This window comes from Lactuca serriola, chromosome 7 (assembly GCF_051521515.1).
Source record: "Lactuca serriola cultivar US96UC23 chromosome 7, Lser_US96UC23_V15, whole genome shotgun sequence".
Taxonomy (NCBI): Eukaryota; Viridiplantae; Streptophyta; class Magnoliopsida; order Asterales; family Asteraceae; genus Lactuca; species Lactuca serriola.
This window is the reverse complement of record NC_136414.1, coordinates 163,731,278-163,755,358: the sequence shown is the minus strand read 5'-3', so window position 1 is coordinate 163,755,358 and position 24,081 is coordinate 163,731,278. Positions and strand designations below refer to the sequence as shown.

The following is a 24,081-nucleotide window of genomic DNA, read 5'->3' as shown; positions in this document are numbered from 1 at the left end:
TAGTCGCTTTTTCATCAGATCGACCCTAATTTGAGTTTTTTTTCAATTTCTCCATTGTTGAATCGGTTACACCTTCTCTCCTTCAAATCAGGGATGGTTAAATGCGATTGTGGGTGTGCTGTTGTAATTCGGACTTCAACTACTAACAATAATCCAAGAAGACCCTATTACGCATGTCCAAGTAAGGTATGTTGTAGTTGAGAATTTTGTAATCGTAACCCTAGATTGAGATATCATTGTATGCGATTGTGGGTATTGTAATCGTGGCTTTTGAAATTGACAAGGATCACGTAAAGAATTTATTGCTTGGGTAGATGATGATGAAAAGGATCATGGTGACGGATTAACAATCTCCTGGCTTATGAGGTTGAACAAGAAGCTGAAAAATGAAAATCTATTCTTGAAGATATGTTTATTTGTTAGTTGGGTATTGTTCTTGGTGATACTTGTTTACAAGTTGTAAGGTGGAGATGAGTTGTTATTATAATGGTAAAGTCTTCTGTAATGGTTAGGTTGTAGTAGTGAATGTAATGGTATCCTCTTCTGTAATGGTTAAGTTGTCTAAGTATTGTAATGCAAATGGTTAAGTTCTTTAAGATCAATGAAAATGGTATTGTGTTGTATTGATTATGTTTTAAAGTGATGTATAAGCAGCATATTGATCAAAACAAGTAGCAATTGTGCATCATAAGAAGAAAACATTCCATTAACTAGTACCAAACTATTACAGGGCAATGAGGATTAGTTGTTACAAACTAGTTCATTCAAAAGTGCCAACATATTGGCCAAAACAAATAGCAAAATACTAGCCCTATTACAAACTATTCATAAATAATGTACCAAAATATTAGCCCTATTACAAGTAGCAACATAAGAGAATCCATTCATATTAAAAGTAACAAAATACTAGCCCTATTACAAACCATCAAGTTGTTTCCTTCCCTTTTCCTTTGACTTTTGACTGTTCACCACCCCCACCAACAATTGGTCTTTGCCCTTTGTAGGTTCTTGCATTGTGACTAACATTGTTACACTTCTTACATGTTACTGATCTATGGACTCTCGATGTTGTGTCTCCTCTAACAAAGTCCTCCTTTTCCACAGTTGATATCGTTCTCTTCTTCTTTGGTCTTCCTATGGGAACACGATGTTTTGGAGGCAACAAAGTTGTTGGTATACCGGACTTCTCCCACATGGACCTTCCATTGATTGGACTAACTTTAAAAGAATACATCTCTTTCCAGCTTGATAACTAGTAACATGGATGCACAAATGATTCTAAGATACCCACATCCTTATTATTCCTCCCCATGTCCCAAATAGTAGCCACACCATGTTTACACGGTATTCCTGTTAATTCCCACCTTTTGCATGTGCAACTTTGTACACCTACATCCACAATACACTGATCTTGCCAAGGTCCAACAACTTGATATTTTCCATCACCATAAAATGTTGCAATATACTGTTCTACCTTACTCTTTATCTTATCCAATATTGTTGTAGCTGTAGGAGTCAAAGGACATACAACTTTCTGAATTTCCTTGTCAACTTTGACTATCTTCTTCATAATGTACTCTCTATTGAACTCAATGCAGTTAATGATTGGTGCATCATGACCTTCTTCTAGCTTGCGGTTAAATGCTTCGCACAGATTATTAGACAGGGCATCATAATGTGCTCTCCCTGAACATAAACAAGTTCTATGTCAGTATTCAATATACCTTCTTTTAAAATTATTAAGTAGAGATCGAAGATCAATATACCATTAAAGTGAGAGCAATCCCAACTTTGAGGAGGTATTTGTTTCAGCCACTCGTAAGCATCATTGTTAAGCTTCTTTAGTTTTTCCATTGCTTGATGAAACTGTTAAACATTAGAGGTCGTGGCACATTCCCAAAGAAGATCTTTGAACTCCTTTCCCCTCCATATCTTTTTCATGTTCTCGTGTATGTGACAAAGACAATATCGATGCTCTGCACATGGAAATAGTGTTGCAATTGCATGCAACAAACCCTAGCAACAATAACATGTTTGTATGTTAGTAAAACTAAATCAAAACTATAAAACTATAAAACCTAGTTTGGATAGGTATGAATACCTTTTGCCTGTCACTCATAAACGTCAAATTGGAATTGGTTCCCAATCCTAAGTCATCACCCAAATTACTTAAAAACCAAGTCCAAGAATTCAATATTTCTGATTCAACCACAGCGTAGGCTAAAGGATATATCCCATTATTACCATCCAATGCCTTTGATTACACACATAAATTACCAGAAAACATTGGTTAGTTAACACTATTTTCAATAAAGAACAGATAATACAAAAAGAAATAAGAAAATCTTACCACAGCAGACAAGATTTGGCCTGGATATGGACCTTTCATGAAGGCTCCATCAAGTCCAAGAAAGTCCCTTCTTCCCGCTGCAAAACCTTGCTTCAAAGCTCCAATGCAAACATAGACGTCTAAATGTTCTTGACTCAGCAGTTGGATTCTCTTCACTTTCAACATCAATTTTAACTGTAGTATCTGGATTACGTGCATGTACCTATAAAACGTAATCCCTCAACAACCTGTATTGGCTAGCATAATCTCCTTGAACATGCTTTAAAGCTTCCTTCTTTTCCCTAAAAGTTTTCATATGTGAAATGTCCATCTGGTACTCACGTTGGAGTTGCTCTCGTAAATCCCTAATAGGAATCTTTGGGTTTGTTTCAATAACTTGTACTATATGCTCTGGAAGGAACTTATAGTCACATGCTTTGACTTTCCTTGTTTGTAGACATCGATGCTCTTTCGTGTATGTCTTAACCATCCAATTTATGTCACACTTCCACTTACTACATTAGATAACCCATGGGCATTTCTCTTCTTCATTAGTAGCAAGATTTGGTATAGTGCCCTTACACACAAACCTAACCCTGTTCTTATCATTTTTCTCTAATTGTATTTCCCTTCTTGTCCTTATGGAATGTATTTTCACTTGTGTCTTACAGTCCTTATATGAACTGAAAGTTTGAAAAATGTAGAAAGGTTCACTAACCAAAGTTGCATCATTTTCATAAGCCCTCTGTATGGCTCTAATAGTTTTCCTTCGCTTACCATCATTTTCCTCATCTGATAAAGACCCAGACAACAAAACCTCTATGTTAATCACTTCCAAGTCACCTTGTTGTGTATCTTTAGATACATTACTTTCAGAAGAACCTCCAACCCATTCTACATCCTTGTCAATGTTCATATGGAAATCTTTCATATCCACATCAACATCGTGTATGAGATTGTCCTCATCAATAAAAAAATCACTATCTTGACTCTCACTATCATCATCAAACTCATCACTTCCACTGCCATTGTTGTGTCCACTACCATCATCATCATCCTCATTCTCTAAATTCATGTCAAAATCAACATGGTCGACCACAGATGGTTCTTTGTCTAAGTGACTATCATTCTCAACTTGTGTTTGGTCTGGAACACTCTCATGGTCAACTAGGGTTAGGTCTGGAACACTCTCATGCTCAATTGGAGAGTCATGCCACTCCAAGAACAACCTTTTGGAGCAAGCTAGTGGGTCTTTAATTTCAACAATTTTAACCTTACTAGGGTTGGGGGACATAGAATAAGTATGTAAGTTTTTTCCCATGCTCAATATGTACGTTTATTAGCTTATGGTTACCAACATACGTACCCAAATGCTTAACATCCTGATCAGAACCCAAAGCAAATAACCCAAAATCCAAATCGCTAAATGGTGTTAGGAAATGATAGTAGAGCAGGGTCTGGTCTGAATCCATATGCCCAAGTTCCTCCATCATCTCGTCAATGTCGTGAATGGAAAATGTGTCAATGTCTAGTAAATCAATGTAATTTTGCTTGCCTTTGATGTACTTTCTTCCAGGGAACTGTGTAAACTGTCCACCATAGTGTAATCGAACAGAGAATATCGTCAGATGTCCAGTTGTAGATTGAGGGGAAGATCCATCAGTCACATATTGTTTTGTTTAAGTTACTAACTGATCGAGGGAGTGAACACTTACCATATCGACGAGCAACATCAATCTCGTCCATGGTAGCACGTATCCTCCAAGGCGCCATCATCGTCTTCAAATGTAGGGTTCTTTCAATCAAGGGTTTTCAAAGGTTTTGTCTGTGAATGTTTGTGTCTGATCACACTAATAAGCGATACGTCTTTTATTTCTTGGCGGTAGAATGTTGGCAATGGTAAATGACTATTATACCCCAACATGCAAGGCGTGGGGTGTCTAACGGAAACAATTGACGGATTGTTAAAATAGGGACTAGGCACGTTACACAATTAAAACTTGAGGACAGTCCGAGTTAGAAAAATAAGTTAGGGACCAAGCATGTAATTTATACTAAACCACATGGACCATTTGTGTAATTTACTCTATTTAATAAGCCTATAATTAAACAATTAGTAAACTAATCATAATAAATTGAATTGTGATAATTGTTCTCTTATATGCGATTTATCTTTTTTACACCAACAAAATAATAAAATTATACGTTACAAAAGTATATGTAATTTGTCTAGTAGGAAGGAGCTAAAAGCATGTTTGAAAATGTTTTGTGATAAGCTAGAATTTGTTGGAAGAATTAAAACTCAAACAAATTGAAATAAAAAGAATTTGAATATGCCATGAACCATGCCTTTGGTTAACATAAAATGAAACCAAATTCTTTGACTATTTGGTTTATAATTTGAATGAGTTTAATCTAATCATATAAGATGAACCCTATGGTTTTTCCATGCTTGTTTGTTATGTTTATTTTGTTTTAGAAAGTTTATTTATTTATTAATTTTAAACAATTGTTTTTTTATGTACTTTTACACATTTTAAAAATTCTATTTTTAACAAACATCTATGTATCAAATAAAAACTACAACTTTCAATTACCAACTAGTTTTATCGTAGACATCCTAAGTTTTTTTTATATATATGTGAAGCTATATTTTAAAAACTCTTTTAGTAAAGAATAAAGAATGATATTAGATTGTGGTTTTTAAGTTTTATAAAATAGGTCTGACTAATAGGTCATTTATCTATACTACCTAATAAATAAAAATAACTTGTCACATGTTATTTTTCTAGAATATTAGTTTAAAATTTTATCTTTTATTCTCGTGTTGATACATAGCAGTCTCATATATTTTTCTTTATTAATTCAGTTTTTTAAATTCAATATATATATATATATATATATATATATATATATATATATATATATATATATATATATATATATATATATATATAATCCAACGAGATTTCCTTATATATACACAAACCATCTTACCATCTATACAACTATTTAGAATATTTATTCTATTATTATATCTAAAATTTATAAACTTTATTTTATTGACATATATTATGAGAAAATGTAAATAATCTCAAATCAATTTTAATAAATAAAAAAAATACCACATGTCATACTCATTCATTTTGACATATGTAATTTTTTGGCTATAAAATTAATTTTTTTTTAAAAAACCTGTGGTTTCCATGGGTCTCTAACCTAACAGACTAATAAATGAAACCAAAATTCGTTTTCCTCACTCATAGGAATAGCAAAATCTTGATTTTGATGGATTTCAAATGAATTCAACTCTTTCGAATTCACATGTTCACAAAATCTTCCATTTCAATTCCTTCAAAATTCGTGATTCTGATAAACAAACATTTATGAGTAAAAGAAAAAAATCGTAATTGAAAACTTATCCAAAACCTTCATGTTCCCCTTCAACCCTAAGAGATGCAAAAATTTGTTTCTCCCATTGTATAAAACATGATATTATTTTTATATATAAGTTTCTGAATTCCAAAAAAAAAAAAAAAAAGTGGGTGCATTTGCCTTCACTTAATCCCTTCCCTTCCATTTCCATTTCCACCATCATATTTACACTTGCCCTTCCTTACACCAGTAAAAGTCCCATGGCAGGTCAAACCCTAAAGTCAACTCCAGCCCCCATAAAAAACCATTTCATCCAAAATCAACAATCTGCAACAAAAAAAAACAACACATTCTATCAAGTCTTTGCATACCCTTTTAAAACTATTTAAGGGAAATATCAATGGAAAAAAAAAATCAATGGATTTTAGTGAAAAAAAAACATACCACTGCTGATTCTTTCTGAATTCTGTAAGCACAGGATATATGTTCTCAAATGCAGTATATGTTTCATCTCTAACCTGAAAGGGCAAAATAGTAAAAAAAAAAAAATTAAAGTGAACTTATTACTTATGGAATCAAACATTCAAAAAGGTTAAATAAATTATCAGACCTTAGCTCCTGTAAGAACAATCTTCCCAGAAACAAAAATTAACAAAACAATTTTCGGTTGTTTCATTCGATATATCAGTCCAGGGAACAACTCTGGTTCATACTGTATCAAGAAACAGACATGTCATGTCAAACACAGTACAAACTGATCTATCAGATCATGTCATGTCATATCATGTCATGTCATGTCATGGTATGCTTACACTTGAAAAGGCACCATGAGAGTATGCAAGGCCTTCAAGTCTAATGGGAAATTTTACATCACATGACCCCACAATGTTTTGAATTTTGAAATCCTAAAATCCATCATCATAAAACAATAAATCATGTTAAAATGTTTTTTTAAAAAATTGTAAGACTTTATATATTGATAAATGTGATTTATGGTGAGTGGTTTACCTTAAATTTGGCTGGAAACCCAAGTTTCTGAATAATTCTTGCATACTGAAGCAATAACATTATGCATAACATGATAAGGTGAAAATAAGAAAGGAAAGTAAGAGAATACAATGTGTTGTTTCTTATTTAACTTAATGCAGAAAAGAATGACTTAATAGAAAAAGTCAACCTTCCGTGCTGCCAATTTTGACTGTTGTTCACTCTTGGCTCCTGTACATACCTAAAAAAAATACGTGTCGATTTGCTTTTTATTGATTTTATACATAAAATGTAAAAGAAAGATTGTTTTTAGAACAATGGAGAAAAGTAACTTACCATTTTTCCAGAAGCAAAGATTAAGGCTGTTGTTTTTGGTTCTCTTATCCTCATAATTACAGCAGCAAAACGCTGAGTAACAATAACAATAAATGAATATATTATCGAGTTTTATTTTTATTAAGAAACACAATTACCAGTTTATATATAGAGTAATAGAGGAAGAGTTTTTAACAACTTGCCCTCGCTTATTTTATCCTTCAATTTCCTCAAATGATTTTTAACACTTCATTAATCTAAAGTTCTAAACAACATTTTAACTTGTACCTTTGGATTATATTCAGCATTACGAGCTTGCAGTGCAATCGCCTTCAGGTCTAGCTTGCAATCAAGATTCACAGTAGACACAATGTTCCTATAACAGTAAATTTCCATCAATCAAGAACATGATTAGCTCATTACAACATAAGGAGATGATGATGATGATAATGATAACACTAAAAGGGATAAAATAAATTACTTACTGAAGAGTAGGAACGATTCCAGATGGGTGCTTGGTTAGATCAACTGGTTGGCTACCCTCCAACACATGCTCTGCCATATAATCCCTTTACTGTTTTGCACAAATGTTAGGTTAAAAATGTAATACCCAGACACCAAAAATCAAATAAGCTATATTCTCCAACATTGAAGGAGAAATTACAGATGTATACACAAAAGATTCACGAATATAGACGAAATTAGGTTTATTAAATTCCGATATAAGTGAGTAGCTACAGTTACAAATTTACAATACTAACGGATCGATCAGGTGTAAATCAATCACTAATAAAACTTTGATTCATCAAACATAAAACTCGTTGGATTAAGGAAAAAAAATCGAAAAATCTGAAGAACAGACATGTATTTGACCTTTTGGGGTGTGGGGTATCACTAATGCTCCAAATCTACAGCAGAAAACTGAATTGAGAATAAGACAGGATCTAGATCGGTGGAAATCGTGAAAAGGGATTGAATAAAAAGCGGTGAAATTTTGAAAAGGGGGATCTTTTATATGAACAGATGATGATTTATAGGTTCTTGTGGAGAGGGATTTGAGACAAAGAACACGAGGTTTGCGGGGAAAGATCTAGATGCGATGAAGAGTTTGTGTGGTGGGTGGATGATATTTCGCGTTTGGGGTTTCTTTTATTTATAAGGTTCCGAAAACACCCTTCGTGAGAAATATTGTTGCTGTTGAACCGTGGGTATAATCGTAAATTGAGGACCAATAGACATAAATAGTGACAGTGTGGTTTTGACTTTTGAGTTTTGAAGCTTTGGGAATTGGGCTATGACAAATTCGATGTTTTTGGGCTTTTTAACTTATAAAGAGTGATAACTTATGAGCTTTTATATGTAGATTACGAAAACTGGGCTCATAGTGCAAATAAAATTATGGCTTATGAGGTGCACAAACCGGTTTTTATAGAAATCGGATCCGATTTAAAATCGGTCTGAGGATTTGATTAAAACCGGTTCAAACCGAAAATTATCTGAACCTAACAAACTGGATTGGATTGGACCGGGAAAAACCAATATGGAAAAAACCGACATATGCTTAAAAAATCAAACTTTTAAAGATTTTTTTATTTTGAAAAATACATAAAAACATGAAACATAACATCTATAATCGCTTGTGGTAGGCGGTTTTTAATTTTTAGATATTTGAGAGTCATGTTATGAAACTAACACATCCATTATGCAAAGAACAACTCTAAAACAGCTATATGTTCGTTGGGTATAAAATAATAAAGGGATTTTCTAATATTAGTCTTCAGAGCATATATAAGAAACATTAATTATAACAAATATTACAATAATTAAATATTAAATATATTAATTAAAAAGATTATCACCATAATTAAATGTGAGATACATTAATAATTTCCATAATAATGCATTTCTTATTTAATTATGGTAATATTTTTCTTAATGTTTTTTATATGTGCCCTTACGGCACATTAGAAAATCTCAATAATAAAAATAAGAAAAAAAGGAAAGAATTGATAGTTTCCCAAACCACATTCGACTCAAACCGGCTCCCAAACCAAGTTCAACAAAAATACTCTTTCAAACTTATATAATCCATTGGTTCGGATTGAAACCAAGTTGGTTTAGCTCAAACCGGTTACTTCTGACCGGATTGGTTTTCAAATCCTAAGCATGTTTGGTATCATGGACTATTTTTTTTGTACACATTTACGTCTATTGAGTTATGGCTTATGCTTTTGATATATTTTTAGAGTAAAGTGTAAATTAGGTTTGTATGCTTTATCAAAAATCATAACTTTAGAGTAATTTTTAAAATTGTTTCAAATAGTGTTTTTGGTTTTGTATTTTGTTGTGCTTATGGTGTCTAGTCCATATAAAATGGTTTCATGGTTTACGTTAACTCTGCAGTTTTTGATCAAAACATATGGATCATATCTGCAACAAAATACAAACTTAAGGAAGGCACGGAGACAATTTCAAATTTTACATTAAAATTGCAACTTTGTGTAAACCATAAAGCAAAATTTGTAATTTACTTTATTTTTCATGTTCAATCCTAATAGTCTTCACTCGTTAACGATAAAGTCATAACTTCATTGTTTTAATAGAAAATGACAAAAAACTGGTAATTGCTTACAAAAATGACAAGAAACCAACAATCATTGACATATTTTGTCTTTCCTTGAGTTGGGTACAAGTGACACATTTTGCAATAAACTACGTATTCCTCGCATTCATTTTTAGCCACAAATATGTCTTTTTCAAGTCACAGCACATTTTGGTAAATCTCGTATCCGTATGAAAGGTATATTTTAATTTATATGCATCATCGAGTATTAGCTTTTGATTTCCACCGATCTTTGGAGCCCATATTTAACATTCAAGTATTATCTTTCGGTTGCCACCAAACTTGGGAACCCGTATTTGGACATTTGAAAAGTCTTTCTTATTTCATTCTTTATATGTATAAAGCTTGGATTTAGTACTGTAAAGGTACTGGCTTCATATTTTCAAAGTAAACATAATAGCCGTCAATTGTAATTTTTAACCTCATAACAAATTTATGTGTCCATCAACTGCCTTGACGTGTATGTAATGACTTCGTCTCATTGCATTAGCACCCAATTGAGACCCATATACAAGTGTCGCAATAAAACATAAAGTCTTTAATCCTATCAGATAATTATAAGACTAATGCTTCACATAACTTTTTTTCGGCTTCATTTTAAGTTTGACTCCAAGAAAAATTTACTCCATTTCTAGTCAATGAAGTAATCGGTGTCATGGTAGATGAGAAATCTTGGATGAACCTTCTATAATACCTGGCCAAACAGATACATTGGAGTTTTTTTTAAGGTTCCTACCTCATATCATAACCGATTTTCATTGTTCCTACTTTAATACTTTCCTTGTTAATAACATGTCTTGGAAACTAGACCTCGCATAGCCAAAAATCAAATTTTGAAAATTCTGCATATAATCTTTCATACTTTAATGTTTCTAATATTTCACGTAAGTGGCTTTCATGATCTCCCATGTTCTTGAAATAGCTTACATAGTTAGTAGTTAGGTTTACAATTATTTCTTATGTCGGTTTAACATCATTATGCATATATCCAAACAATACCTTCTTCTCTTTGTAAGAGGAAGATATGTTTACCTAATTTAGAATCAGTAAGTCTAGATAAATCGTTGCATTTGTAACATTCGAGAATATTGGTATGTTTCTTTTTAACCCTTAATGTAAATGTCTCTCATTTTAGTCCCTAGTACGTCGAGCGTACCGGCTCATTGGTTGGATGGCAGATGCACCCACGTACGTTGGGCGTACGTGGATGTACGCAGGACGTACGCAAATGCATGGGACAAACCCTTATTTTTAGGGTTTGTGCCCTATTTAAACAACTTATAACACCCTTGAACCTCTTTATGACCATCCTCTGTCTCTCTATACCCTAAGATCGAAACCATAATTGTCATTTGTGAGATTTGAGCTTAGAAGTGAGTTTTGGTGGTGTTCTTTGGTAAAGTGAAGGAAAAAGAACACTTGAAGGTTGCTTCAGAGTGGCTTAAGCTTGTAGATCCAGATTTATCTTCATCTTTGCAAGCTATTTTAGGTATAAAAAAAGCTCTCAAGTTGATGGTTCCTTATGCTAGATCTAACTTAAGGTGTTACTTGTGCATTGTTGGGTTCTTTAAGCCATATTTGAGATTATGGTCTACTTAAAAAGCCATGGATGTTAGATCTTAGCACCTTTGAGGTCCCTTTTCTATAAAAATGCAATATTTATGAGTTATATTGGTCCATGCATGTGTTAGGATCTTAATATGGTTCTTTTTGAGTTTTGGGTCCAATTAAGTCATGCATGGGAGTAAAGTTGCCAACTTTATGTGCTAAGTCACCATTTAGGATCAGATCTGAGATTTTGGCTTAATGGCTTAACCGACTAAGTGCCTAATGGGTTAGGTTGGTCGTTTGTGGAGTATGCGGGGGGTACTCAGCTCGTACACTGCATTTACTAGCCCCCGAAAGGAGTACACTGAGCATAAGTCTGAGTATGCCAAGCATACTCAAAAGTTTGACTTTCGGTTGACTTTCACGGATTTGGGCCATATTTTGGACTTTTAGGGTTTGGGCCTTGTTGGGCTATTAGACTTCTAACTTTGGGTCATTGCTAGGCTATGTGCCTTCTTCGATTTAGACCATGATGGGTTTTGGACCCATTTAGGAAGTTGGACCATATTGGGCTTTGGGATGTCATTTAGGAATTTGTCTTTTTGAGCAAATGGGTTGGGCTAAGTAAGAAAAGGGTATAATGGTCTTTTACCCTGGATGTTAGACAAGTAATTTAGATTCTTGAATATGTGTTGAGATCCAATTATTAATTGGATATTATTTAATGGTGTTAGCGTGAGGATTTTCCGAATTAGTAGACTGAGATTTTATCTGAGAGATTCAGCAAATTGAGGTGAGTTTCCTCACTGTGTTTGGTAGGTCGAATGCACCAATGTTGGCCCATAGTTTATTATGATTAGGATGCTAGTTGTTTGCGTGACTCTTTCATGTATGATATCTAATATGTATGTCAGGTGGGGCCTGATGATTATATTGTATGCTATTTATCTTTGTGATTCTTGCATGTGTTTAAGTGTTGTATGTATAATTGTATACAATGCCAGACGAGGCCTGATGATTCACAGATCTATTTCGAACGGGGCCCATTATATGTTTGATATATGTGGTATGTAGTAATTTGGGGAACTCACTAAGCTTTGTGCATATGGTTTTCAGTCTATGTTTCAGGTACTTCTGGATCCAAGGGGAAGAGCTCGGGATGATCGCATCGCACACATCATGATTGTTCCACATTTTACTTTACTCTGATGTCTTTGGATGTTTTGATCATACTTGGATTTTATTATGGTTTATGTTGAAGGATGATTTTTATTATAATTAAAATGAAATTTTTGTCTTTAATTTTGGGACGTTACAACATCTTTATGGGCAACATTGTCGCTAAAAATCTTTTATTCTTTAAGTGAAAATAGTTGTAGTTTTTTCATAGTGTTCTTTTTATCATTATCAATACGCATTTCTTTGTATTGAAAGAAGCTAGAACTTGACGAGGGCATTTCTTTGTATTGAATATAAAATGATTTTGGTTTTCAAAACATGGATGCGAATAGTCAAAACTAAATTCAAATTCGATCCGAACAACCAAATTATAATTCAGTTGGATTGGTTTTAACAATTTAGTATTCAAGAACCAAGATATTTAAAAATATATATAACTTGAATATTAGTCAAACTTCATAAAAGAAACAAAAATAAATCGTTTAGTTTTAAATTAAAATTTATAAATACCTACTAAAAATATTTTTTTAATTCAATAATTTATAAATAAATAACTTTTGAGAAGAAATTCATATTAACATTTTTTATTGGGTTTAGTAGATTTATAAATGATTAAAGGTATACGTACAAAACTAAAGATATAGATAAATAAATAATAATTTGTTATTCAATTTTTGTTTTATAAACTAAAACCAATCCAAAATAATAATAAAATCATTACCCATATATAAAAGAATTGAAATTAACAACCCTTTTTGAGACTTTTATTGTTCACTAATGCTAGCAGATCATAAAAATATATGTTGTGTTCAATCCCAAATCTCGACCAATTTTTAACTAACAAGAAATTGACCTACTAGTGTCTTCTTCTTATGCTGAATATACATCGTCACCGTCTTCTTTCATATATTGGTCATTGGTGCTGCTTCATTATGATAAACAAAAGCTTATGTATTTTAAGTTTTCAATGCATGGAAACAGTTCTTGACATACAAGAACCGGATTAAATTCTTTGAAAAAACTTATTATTGCTACTTCATTACAAATTAATATGGGTTGTGACTTAAACTATTCAATGTATATAACTGTACCATTTTAGCATAATAGAAAGTACCAGATATTTTATAGGCAATTTATGTTATCTTCTAAAATATTTGAAGAATTTTTAAATTCGAACTCTTAAAACTCATCTTCAATATTTGGTATCGATAGAAGGTCTTACAAGACTTGTAAAATACTAGTTTGTCATTTCTTCTTGTAATATACTTTTAGGACAAAATTTCACTCAAAAACTTACACAAAATATATATTTGCTTCATGTTTTGTTTCTTTATTTCAGGGAACATGCGAATTGCTAATTGCTAAATCAAGTAGGCATGCTAATTGCTAAATATCCTAAATTATTAATGTAAAATAGAATTATGCTCTTGAGTCTCGAGAAACCAAGCCAAATTTTGAATGTAAAAATCTCAATTAGAGAGAAATACTTTAGAAATCAGTCAATTATAATTTAGAGTCATTGAATTAGAAACAGAAAGTTAGAATAGAAACATACATGATTTAGTGATTTTAAAAGGCTATTGAGTTGAATTATGGTCAAGATTCAAGAACATTAGAAGAGTCAATGATAAGTTCAGATGATTGTGACATTTTAAGGCTGAAGAGTAAAGACAAGAACTGAGAACAAGGTTTTCGAATTAGTGATTATGACTATAAAATTTTAGATTGCGATTGTGATTCATAAATCCAAATAAGAGTATGAGACATTAGGATTGAGGTGATTACCGGTTAGTCGCTTACCAAGGATGTGAATCATTGCCATTAGTTTTACGTGTATCACCAATTGGCAATTGATCATCGAGAAACTCAAGTGACATTCCTATTTTCTAATTTCTAGATTAATTTCATGCGTCTGGAGTTCCAAATACATGAAGTCGTGAACATTAATTAACCTAAAGAGACTTGGGCCTAAATGAATATAAGCCGGTATTAAAGTGGATAAAAATTTTGGGTCCTAAAGAAGAATGAAATTAACCTAAAGAGACCTGAGCATAAATGAATATAGACTGATATTAAAGTTGATGAAATTTTGGGCTCTAAAAAGGAATGAGCCCTATTCAAAGGCATATTCTGAACTCCTTTTGGACCGACCTTAATCAAGTCAAAGTGACCAAAAATACTTGGTACAAATATATTTGTTTCAAAAAACGAAAAATCTAATTTTTTTTACATGACCCTCGTATCCGCTCCAAATGCTAAACGACCATTTTTTTTCCACCGACATGATATGATAATTTATTAAATTTGCTATATAGAAAATGACAACAATCAAATGTTGATAAAGTTACATAGCAAATGACAATGTTAACAAAGTTATATATTTTATGTCTTATTTAAAACGTTTTAATATTTTATAACTAAACTAGTTGCCAGGTCTATGTATTACATGAGTTTATTTTTTAACATAAAAAATAAAATATAAATGTCTAAATATTTAAGAAGTTTGAATTTATAAGAAAATCAACATGCGTTCATACCATTTACATTTGATACGTTTGGTTTCCTTGGGTCGGATACGGTGGAGCTTCTTAGTAGACTACAACGGATCATGCATAGCAATGTTATATCCCCTAGATCTATGAATGTAGTCTTCAAAAGAATTGACTTTACTATACAAAAGGGCTTAGCGGCGCAACTTGTTGTCTGTTTGCCTTTTCATTCGTTATATGATGATAACTAAAATAATCTAACATTTTAGTTAATTTATATTAATTAAAAAAAATTAATTGAACATGTAAATAAGAAAAAATTATTATTATTATAATTAAAGTGTTTTTTTATAAATTTAAATAAATAATTTAGATAAATAAACAAAGGAAACTAATGAGACTTTAATTTATGAATTTTGAAATTAAAAAATAAATCTATTAATGAAATTGATATTCATTTATTATTATATTTAAATATTATGTAAAATTTAATAAAATAAGAAAAACAATAAAATAACAACTAGAAAAAAAATTAATTTAAAATAACCACAAAAATAATATATGACACTGGCAAAAAGAGATGTTTATTTATTAGGGTAGAAGTAGATTAAATAACTTTTATATAATTCAATGATAATTATAGGGAAATCTTCAGAAAAGTCCTATAATTTTAGTCTAATTTATGAAAAAGTCCCAAACTAATTTTGTTTACATAAAAGCACAGAATACTGGCTAAAACTTCGAAAAAACCTTTTTTGCTCGGTTTCAAAGATTTAGCCGGTATTCCGTCATTTTTCGTTAGTTTGCTCAAAATATTAGGATTTTTTTTGAAAATTACCCGATAAGTTGATTTTGAGACTTTTCTGAAAATTACTATAGAATTAATGGATATTATTATTAATAAATCATTTATAAACATATAAATTTTTTATTATAAACAAAGGATATACATTTTTAGCTAATTTCTAGGAATAGAATGGTCGACTATGTATTTCTCTATTGTTTGTTGACCACTTTAAAGTCCTTATGTTCCTCTATGTATCGTTGTGAGTGCCATAGTAAGAAGTAACTTGTTAGGTGTGACCAATACAAGATTTGATAATATTTATTAATACACAATCAATAAGTGTCTACTTGCTATTAGGCATGACACTATATGATCACATGTTATTAGAAAATAAAGTAAATTACTGAAATCGTCCCTGTGGTTTGGTCAAAATTGCACGTTTGGTCCCTAACTTTTTTTTTGCACTCGGATTGTCCATGTGGTTTGATTTTGTTGCGTTTTTCGTCCCTATGGTTTGATTTTGTTGCATTTTTCGTCCCTTACATACATAAAGTTAGGGACCAAACATGCAACTTTTACCAAACCATAGGGACGAAAAACGCAACAAAATCAAACCACAGGGACGATCCGAGTGCAAAAACAAATTTTGGGACCAAACGTGCAATTTTGACCAAACCACAAGGACGATTTTAGTAATTTACTCTAGAAAATATCATTACACAACGATTCTTGAACATATAGATAGTTTATTATGCTCTTTAACCTAATTACCACCTAACCTTCATACATTACCCGATAACAACCATCAAATTACATACATCTATCGAGAGTGAAAAGTAAACTTTGGATGACAATTTAAATAGATAATCACCCTTCACTTGTTTCCATATAAACTATCATTCATGGATCACTTTTCGCATTTGATATATGTGTGTTAGTTGATGGTTGTTAACATGTGAGGTATGGATGTTGAGTGAGTGTTAGGTTAAACAACATAAGATAAACACCAACATTAAATGAACACTAACTGAGTAAATCTCACAATCATATCCACAACAATGTATAGGAGGAACGTAAAGAGTTTGAGTGGTCAGCAAGCAATAAATGAGTACTTAGACAACCAATTTATTCTTAGAAATTAACAACAAATGTATTTCCTTTTTTATAATAAAAATATTTTTTGTGTTTATAAATGATTTGTTAATAATAATATCCATTAATTCCATGGTAATTTTCAGAAAAGTCCAAATATTTTGGTTATCAAGTAATTTTTGGAAAAATCCCAAAATTTTGAGCAAACTAACGAAAAATGACAGAATACCGGCTAAATCTACGAAACCGCCCAAAAAGGGTTTTTTTGAAGTTTGAACCGATATTCTATGTTTTTTTATAAATAAAATTTAGTTTGTGACTCTTTCGTAAATTGACCTAAATTTTTAAAATTTTAGGATTTTTCTAAAAATTTCGGGTTATTATACCGAAAACTTGGATAATAGTTAACTTTTTGGACCCAAAGTTTGTACCCTAATAACATACAGGGAATAACAGTGAGTATAAATTCCTGCGCAGAAACACCCAGCTCTCTTTACAAAGTTTACAGGAACATGGAAATCGCAACAATGGCGCAAGCGACACAGCTACATGCTCAATTACTGAAACACCAACAAACGGATCCCCAAAACCTAAGCAAAATATTCAATTTCACAGCTCTATCACCCTCCGGCAACCTCACCTACGCCCGCCACATTCTCAACTCCTTACAAACCCCAACGAATTCTTATTTCCATAACACCATGATAAGAGCTTACTCCGACTCATCTGACCCGTTTCAGTCCATCTCCCTCTTCCTCACCTGGCATAATTCTCAAGACCCCTTTTCCCCTACACCCGACAGGTTTACTTACCCATTCGTCCTCAAAGCTTGCTCCAAACTAAAACAAAAAAGATTCGGAAAACAGCTCCATGGGTTGATATACAAGTCTGGGTTTTCCCCCGATTTGTATATCCAAAATGCCCTGATCCATTTCTATTCCGGTTGTGACCAAATGGGGTTTGCATCCAAAGTGTTTGATAAAATGCCAGAGAGAGACGTGGTTTCTTGGACTTCGGTAATCAATGGTTATGTTGACAACAAAATGACCCTTGAGGGGTTACGATTGTTTGATAAGATGGTAATGGAGGGTTTTGAGCCAAATGACGTTACTGTCCTTTCTGTTCTTAGAGCTTGTGCTGACACTGGAGCTTTGAGTGTTGGCAAAAAAGTAAACGATTTTGTTAATCTTAAAGGCACCCAGTTGAAAAAGAACGTTGTTACTGCTCTTATTGACATGTATTCAAAATGTGGATGCATAGATAGTGCATTGAGAATCTTCAATGAAGCAGACAATAAAGATGTTTATGTTTGGACAGCAATGATATCAGGACTTTCAAGCCATGGACTATGCAAAGAAGCTCTCGAATTGTTTGAGAATATGAAGAATCTTGAAATAAAGCCAGATGAGAAGACAATGACTGCTGTATTATCTGCTTGTAGGAACATGGGATGGGTTAATGAAGGTTTACAACATTTCAAGAACATCAAGAAAGTTTATAAACTAAAACCAACTTTACAACATTACGGATGCATAGTAGATTTACTTGCTCGATCTGGACAACTAGAAGAAGCCCAAAAGTTTATAAAATCAATGCCAATCGAACCCGATTCTGTCATGTTTAGATCTTTGATTTGGGGTTGTAAAGTTCATGGAGACACAGAAAGATTGGAGCATTTGATTGAAAAGTTTCAAGATTCTTGTTCTGATTGTGGGACTTATGTGTTACTTGGTAATGTGTATGCATCAAAAGGGAAATGGAAAAACAAAGCAAAAGTGAGAAGTTTAATGAACAAAAAAGGGTTTGTGAAACCATCAGGGTATAGTCGAATTGAAATCAATGGTGAAATCTACCAATTTACAGCTGGAAGTACTTGTAACATTGAGGCAGAAAGTATTTATAAAAAGTTGGAAGAAATAGAGGAGAGATTAAAGGGTAGTGGATATGATCCGAAATTATCAGAAGTGTTGCTTGAGATAGATGATGAAGAGAAAGCTTCACAGTTGCTTCACCATAGTGAAAAGCTTGCAGTATCTTTTGGATTGATGAAAATGAAACCAGGGAGTGTAATTAGGATTGTGAAAAATTTAAGATCTTGTGAAGATTGCCACTCTTTTATGAAACATGTTTCGAGTGTTTATAACCGAGAGGTGTTGATTAGGGATCGGATTCGGTTTCATCATTTTAGGAATGGAGAGTGTTCTTGTGGGGATTATTGGTGATGAGAAAGAGGAAGGAATTTACTATTTAAAGAGCATGCAAGTTTAAAAGTTATCATAGTTTTTCATAATTGATTTTGTTTCTTTTGTATTTGAATTTTCCATTTATAAAATGGCATTTGTTGGATGTTTATTGATTGTGGATTATCATTTATAAGTTACAATAAATGTCAATTAGAAATCAGGTGAACTATTAAAGGGTCTTTGGCCTAACGGTATTGGAAATTGATGAATAGATGTTCCTAAGCCAAATGTTGATATTGACTTCAAAGTTCAAACAATCTTATAACACTTAGGGCGTGTTAGGCAAAAATAGATAGTAGCGGGTAGCGGGTAGTGGGTAACTTCTAGCCGGTAACGTTTTATTAAACACTACGTGAAGTGGCATTTGGATTTTGAGAGTTTTGTTTAAACTAAACACTACAAACTTATAGTGTCAAACGAGACTTTCTGTTTAAAACAATGCGTTTTGTCAAACGCTAGAAGCTAGAAGCTCTCAAACTGCCGAACACGCCCTTAGACAAAATACCTATTCGTGACTGGCTAAGGGTTAAAATGATTTTTTTTTAAGTATTTGCAAATGAGGAATAAAAAAAATATTGGGGCTAAATGCAAACTCATGCGTAAACGTTAGGGCTAAATGCAAACTCATGCGTAAATGTTTGGGCAAAATATAAACCAAAAAAATACAAAACCGACATGTCATTATGACTTGTTGGTGACCGGTGACCGGTCAAGAGCCCAAAAATGAGATGTTTTCTAAAATATAATGGCAAATGAAGAACAAAAAAAATAAAGTTGAGGCTAAAATAAAACAAGGTTGTATATACAACAACTTTTGTTGCATAAACCCTTTAGAATTTCTTAAATTTCACATGTCATTATGTGATATTTTTACCTTTGTATTAAAATTAATTCCAATAATTAATATTTCTATTATATGTGTAAATTATTCATTCTATTAAATGTGTAAATCTAACCCTTCCCGATTCGTTTCTTTACTACTTATTTTAATCTCCTACATTTATAGTATATAAATATTTATTAATATTTGCAAAAATATCCTTTCTATAAATAAGGCGAAAATAATGTTATAGCAACTCAACAAGTTTTGAACACCTTAAAATGTTTTTTTTTTCAAAGAATTGGGCTTGTTTGATTTCCATACATAAATTGATGATATATATATATATATATATATATATATATATATATATATATATATATATATATATATATATATATATATATATATATATATATATATATAGAGGGTTAGGTTATTTTGTTTTCACTATCTATTGTGTGCATGTATGATAGATTCTGGACCAATCATTTTAGTTATTTTAAGAAACTAATTAATGCATATTACATGTTGAAGATATAATGCATATTAATTATATCTTCAGCATTTAATATGCATTAATTACGTTCTTAAAATAACTAAAATAATTGGTCCAGAATTAAACATACATGCACATAGTACATAGTGAAAACATTTGAACCTAACTCTCTCTCTCTCTCTCTCTCTATATATATATATATATATATGTTATCTGCAACCGACTTTCAAGTCTCTTTGGATTGGTTAGTGATACATAAAAAGGATTTGGTAAAAAAAACAAGCCAACTTTGTAAATCCTATTATGAAGTTCTGAGTAATACTATTAGTTTTGTATTTTACCTTTTTACCCCTTCATATGAAGTTTGATACTCCTTGTGTGGACTTAAACTAGGCATAATACTAATGCTTCACCATAAAACTGTTAGGTTTTAATGTTTTATACAAACAATTCTATGTGTGCATGCAACCTTAGTTTGGATCTATGTTTTCACTATTAGAGATACAACAAATGAATACAAAAGGAAAACCTAGCATGCATCTAATTTTTCGAAAATCACAAACAAAAAGAGATTAGAATACATACCTTTGTTGCTATATAGTAATAACAACTAAATCTTGAAGTTCCTTTGCTCTTAAGAACAAGTACCACAAATATAGTACCTCTAATGGCTCACAAACACACAAGAGCGAAAGGATGAATATGAAAGAGAGGAAAGAATGTAACTAGCACTAGAAATCGTCTTTTCTAGGGTTTCTTAAGGGGTGGGATGAATTCTTAAGCCTAAGGGGTCTATTAATACTTTTGGCCAGCTAGGGTTTCAGGGTGGAAACCCTAATCCTTTAGCTTAGGGCCTAAGCAAGTCCATAGACCTCCTTGCATTAGGCCTTGGATGAAAACTCCTAGATCCTTCTAGGATTTTCGGCCTAGACCTAAAAAGGGTGATCCAATGGCCCAAAGACTCAACTATCAAATAATTACAAAACAACCCTTGTACTTTTAATCGGTTCCTTTAATCCCAAAATTAATTCCAAATTAATTTTTGATTAAATACTAATTAATAGTATGATTCCAAATTAATATATTATTCATATAATATATTAATAAATCATATTTATGGCCCAATTTATTATTCTTAATAATAAAGAAGTCTCTCTCGTCAACAGTCATCCTGTCTAGTCACCAGTGCGAAGGCAACCCAAAAGGACCATGCTACTATCGGGTCAAGTACATCCCATTTATAGTTATGAGCTTAGACACCTAATCCAACAGTCTCCCACTTGGATAAGTCTAATAACTATAACTGCCAATGTAACTTCAAAATCCGATTAGCAATCGTAGCTCTCAATAGCCACTGTCGAACTCTGACCTAGTCAATGACACGTCCTTTAGATAAAGGATCGTATAGTCCTCCATTCTCAAGATATCGTGTGGACAAATACATGGAACATAGTCATACTTATTGTCCAACAGTTTGTTTCTCGATATCTGATTTGTCTGACATAGAACTTAATTGAACACATCAATTCAGTCCTGATCGGGCCCGACACATAAATCAAACCAAATCATCGAGGGGCCCAAGATATCGCTTTTACCCTCGTAGGATTAAAGGAACAGATAGACTTCGACTTATATACTTGTACTATTTACTCATCAAATCGTACACAACATGCGTTTTATAACATCAAGTTACTGATGTGTTTACACATTATCAATGCACAACTGAATTGTAAACAACAGCTCATATATCTAGGTTTAAAGACTATATGATATTATCATCTCACAATCACTCGTGATTAAATTCCATGAAGTGATTCATGTGAGTGCGGGTTTAATCCAATACTCAAATCTTATTCCAGGAGCACTTATGAATGTTACAACAAACTTTTGCTATGTCCAAACGCTTAGACAATCTATAAAGCAATTCATGACAGTCTTCTTTCATACTTAATTCCAACGTATGATTGACTGTGGATAGTTTAAATAATCTTATTATTTGGGAAGTCAAAACATGCAAAGTGAAACAATAGTAAATAATTAATACAAGACAGTAACTTTACTCATAAATAATACTCCTTTATTTAATTATCAAATGTTAATTACAATTTATCTATTACAAGTTTCCAAAAGCTATCTAATCACTAAAACTAATATCGTCCTTCAGCCCAATGCTCCTAGCGTGCTGCAAGTGCTTAACCCTACTCAGTCCCTTCTTAAGGGGATCTGCTGGGTTATCTTCTGACGATACCCTCTTCACTATGAGGATTCCCTATTCTACCCGATGTATAATGAAGTGATATTTTATGTCGATATGTCTGGATCTGCCATGATCCCTCGGTTCCTTGGTCAAGGCAACCGCACCTTCGTTATCACAAAAAATCTCCATAGGCACCTTTATGGCTGGTACAACTCCAAGGTCTCCAATGAAGTTCTTTAGCCATATTGCCTCCTTTGACGCTTCGCTCGCTGCTATGTACTCTGATTCGCACGTTGAATCAGCTACGGTCTCCGGCTTGGAACTTTTCCAAGTCACTGCTCCTTTATTCAAAGTAAAGACCTAGCCCGACTGCGAGTGGAAATTATCCCGGTCAGTTTGAAAACTAGCGTCACTATACCCTCGCACTCTCAAGTCATCGCTCCCACCGATGATAAGGAATCATTACTTACTCCTTCGTAGGTACTTGAGAATATTCTTCACTGCGGTCTAATGTGCTCTACCAGGGTTTGCTTGATATCTACTGACCATGATCAAAGCGAATGCCACATCAGGGCGAGTACAAGTCATAACATACATGATTAAGCCAACTGCGAAAGCATAAGGTACTCTGCTCATCTCTGCTATCTCGGCTTTAGTACTCGGGCTTTGAGTCTTACTCAACTTGGTATTGCTTTGGATTGGTAACTCCTCTTTCTTGGAATTCTCCATGCTAAAACGTTTCAACACTTTATCCAACTAGGTACTTTGACTAAGTCCTATTAGTCTTTACTCCTATTTCTCACTATCCTTATCCCTAGAATATAAGCAGCTTCTCCAAGGTCCTTCATAGTGAAGCACTTCCCAAACCAAGACTTAACCTCCTGTAAGGTTGGGACGTCGTTTCTTATGAGTAGTATGTCATCGATATACAAAATGAGAAAGCTAACTATACTCCCACTGGCTTTGACATATACACATGACTCATCCTCGCTTCTCGAAAAGCCAAACTCTTTGACTTTCTCATCGAAACAAAGATTCCATCTGCGAGATGCTTATTTCAATCTATAAATGGATTTCTCAAGCTTACACACTCTATTAGGGTGCTTCGCATCGACAAAACCCTCTGGCTGACTCATGTAAACATCCTTAGCCAACTTAACATTAAGGAAAGCGGTTTTGATATCCATCTGCCATATTTCATGATCATGAAACGCAACTATGGCTAGCATAACCCTTATAGATTTAATCTTTGCTACTGGTGAAAAGGTCTCATCATAGTCAACTCCGGGAGTTTGAGTAAAGCCCTTAGTAACCAATCGTGCCTTATATGTGTGTACTTTCACATCTATGTCGGTCTTCTTATTGAAGATCCATTTGCACCCGATCGTCGTACGACCCTGTACATTGTTGTCACACCCCCAAACCGGAACGACGGAAACGTTCGAGGGCGGAGGACGTCATGTTTAGTATCACAAGACATGCATCATAGTAATCAAAGTAATAAACAACTATTTCATTAGAAAGAAAGTGTTAACAAAGTATGTAATTCACAAAACATATACTACATATGCAAATAACAAAACAAGTCATGAAGCTAT

General features: G+C 32.8%; 1 protein-coding gene and 1 pseudogene across 1 annotated transcript; one reads left to right on the top strand and one right to left on the bottom strand.

Moving 5' to 3' along the window:
- Positions 1 to 5,712: 5,712 nt before the first annotated feature.
- On the bottom strand, positions 5,713 to 8,134 carry LOC145062279 (TATA-box-binding protein-like). Its single transcript, XM_079009906.1, has 10 exons — positions 7,880 to 8,134; positions 7,492 to 7,580; positions 7,295 to 7,382; positions 7,028 to 7,099; positions 6,882 to 6,932; positions 6,713 to 6,757; positions 6,517 to 6,609; positions 6,315 to 6,416; positions 6,149 to 6,222; positions 5,713 to 6,031 (listed from the first exon to the last, which is right to left on the bottom strand). Coding segments are annotated over exons 2-10 (603 nt in total). The 5' UTR covers positions 7,569 to 7,580; positions 7,880 to 8,134; the 3' UTR covers positions 5,713 to 6,030.
- Positions 8,135 to 17,157: 9,023 nt separating this feature from the next.
- Positions 17,158 to 19,141, top strand: LOC145063426 (pentatricopeptide repeat-containing protein At4g21065 pseudogene; annotated as a pseudogene).
- Positions 19,142 to 24,081: the final 4,940 nt, after the last annotated feature.

Bases quoted from the DNA above. Each gene is read 5' to 3' on its own strand.
- LOC145062279 (XM_079009906.1), bottom strand. From the start codon at position 7,568: ATGGCAGAGCATGTGTTGGAGGGTAGCCAACCAGTTGATCTAACCAAG. The intron at 6,933-7,027 runs GTAAGTTACTTT...TATTTTTTTTAG, and splicing joins TCTTTGCTTCTGGAAAAATG to GTATGTACAGGAGCCAAGAG. The intron at 6,417-6,516 runs GTAAGCATACCA...TTCTTGATACAG, and splicing joins CTCATGGTGCCTTTTCAAGT to TATGAACCAGAGTTGTTCCC.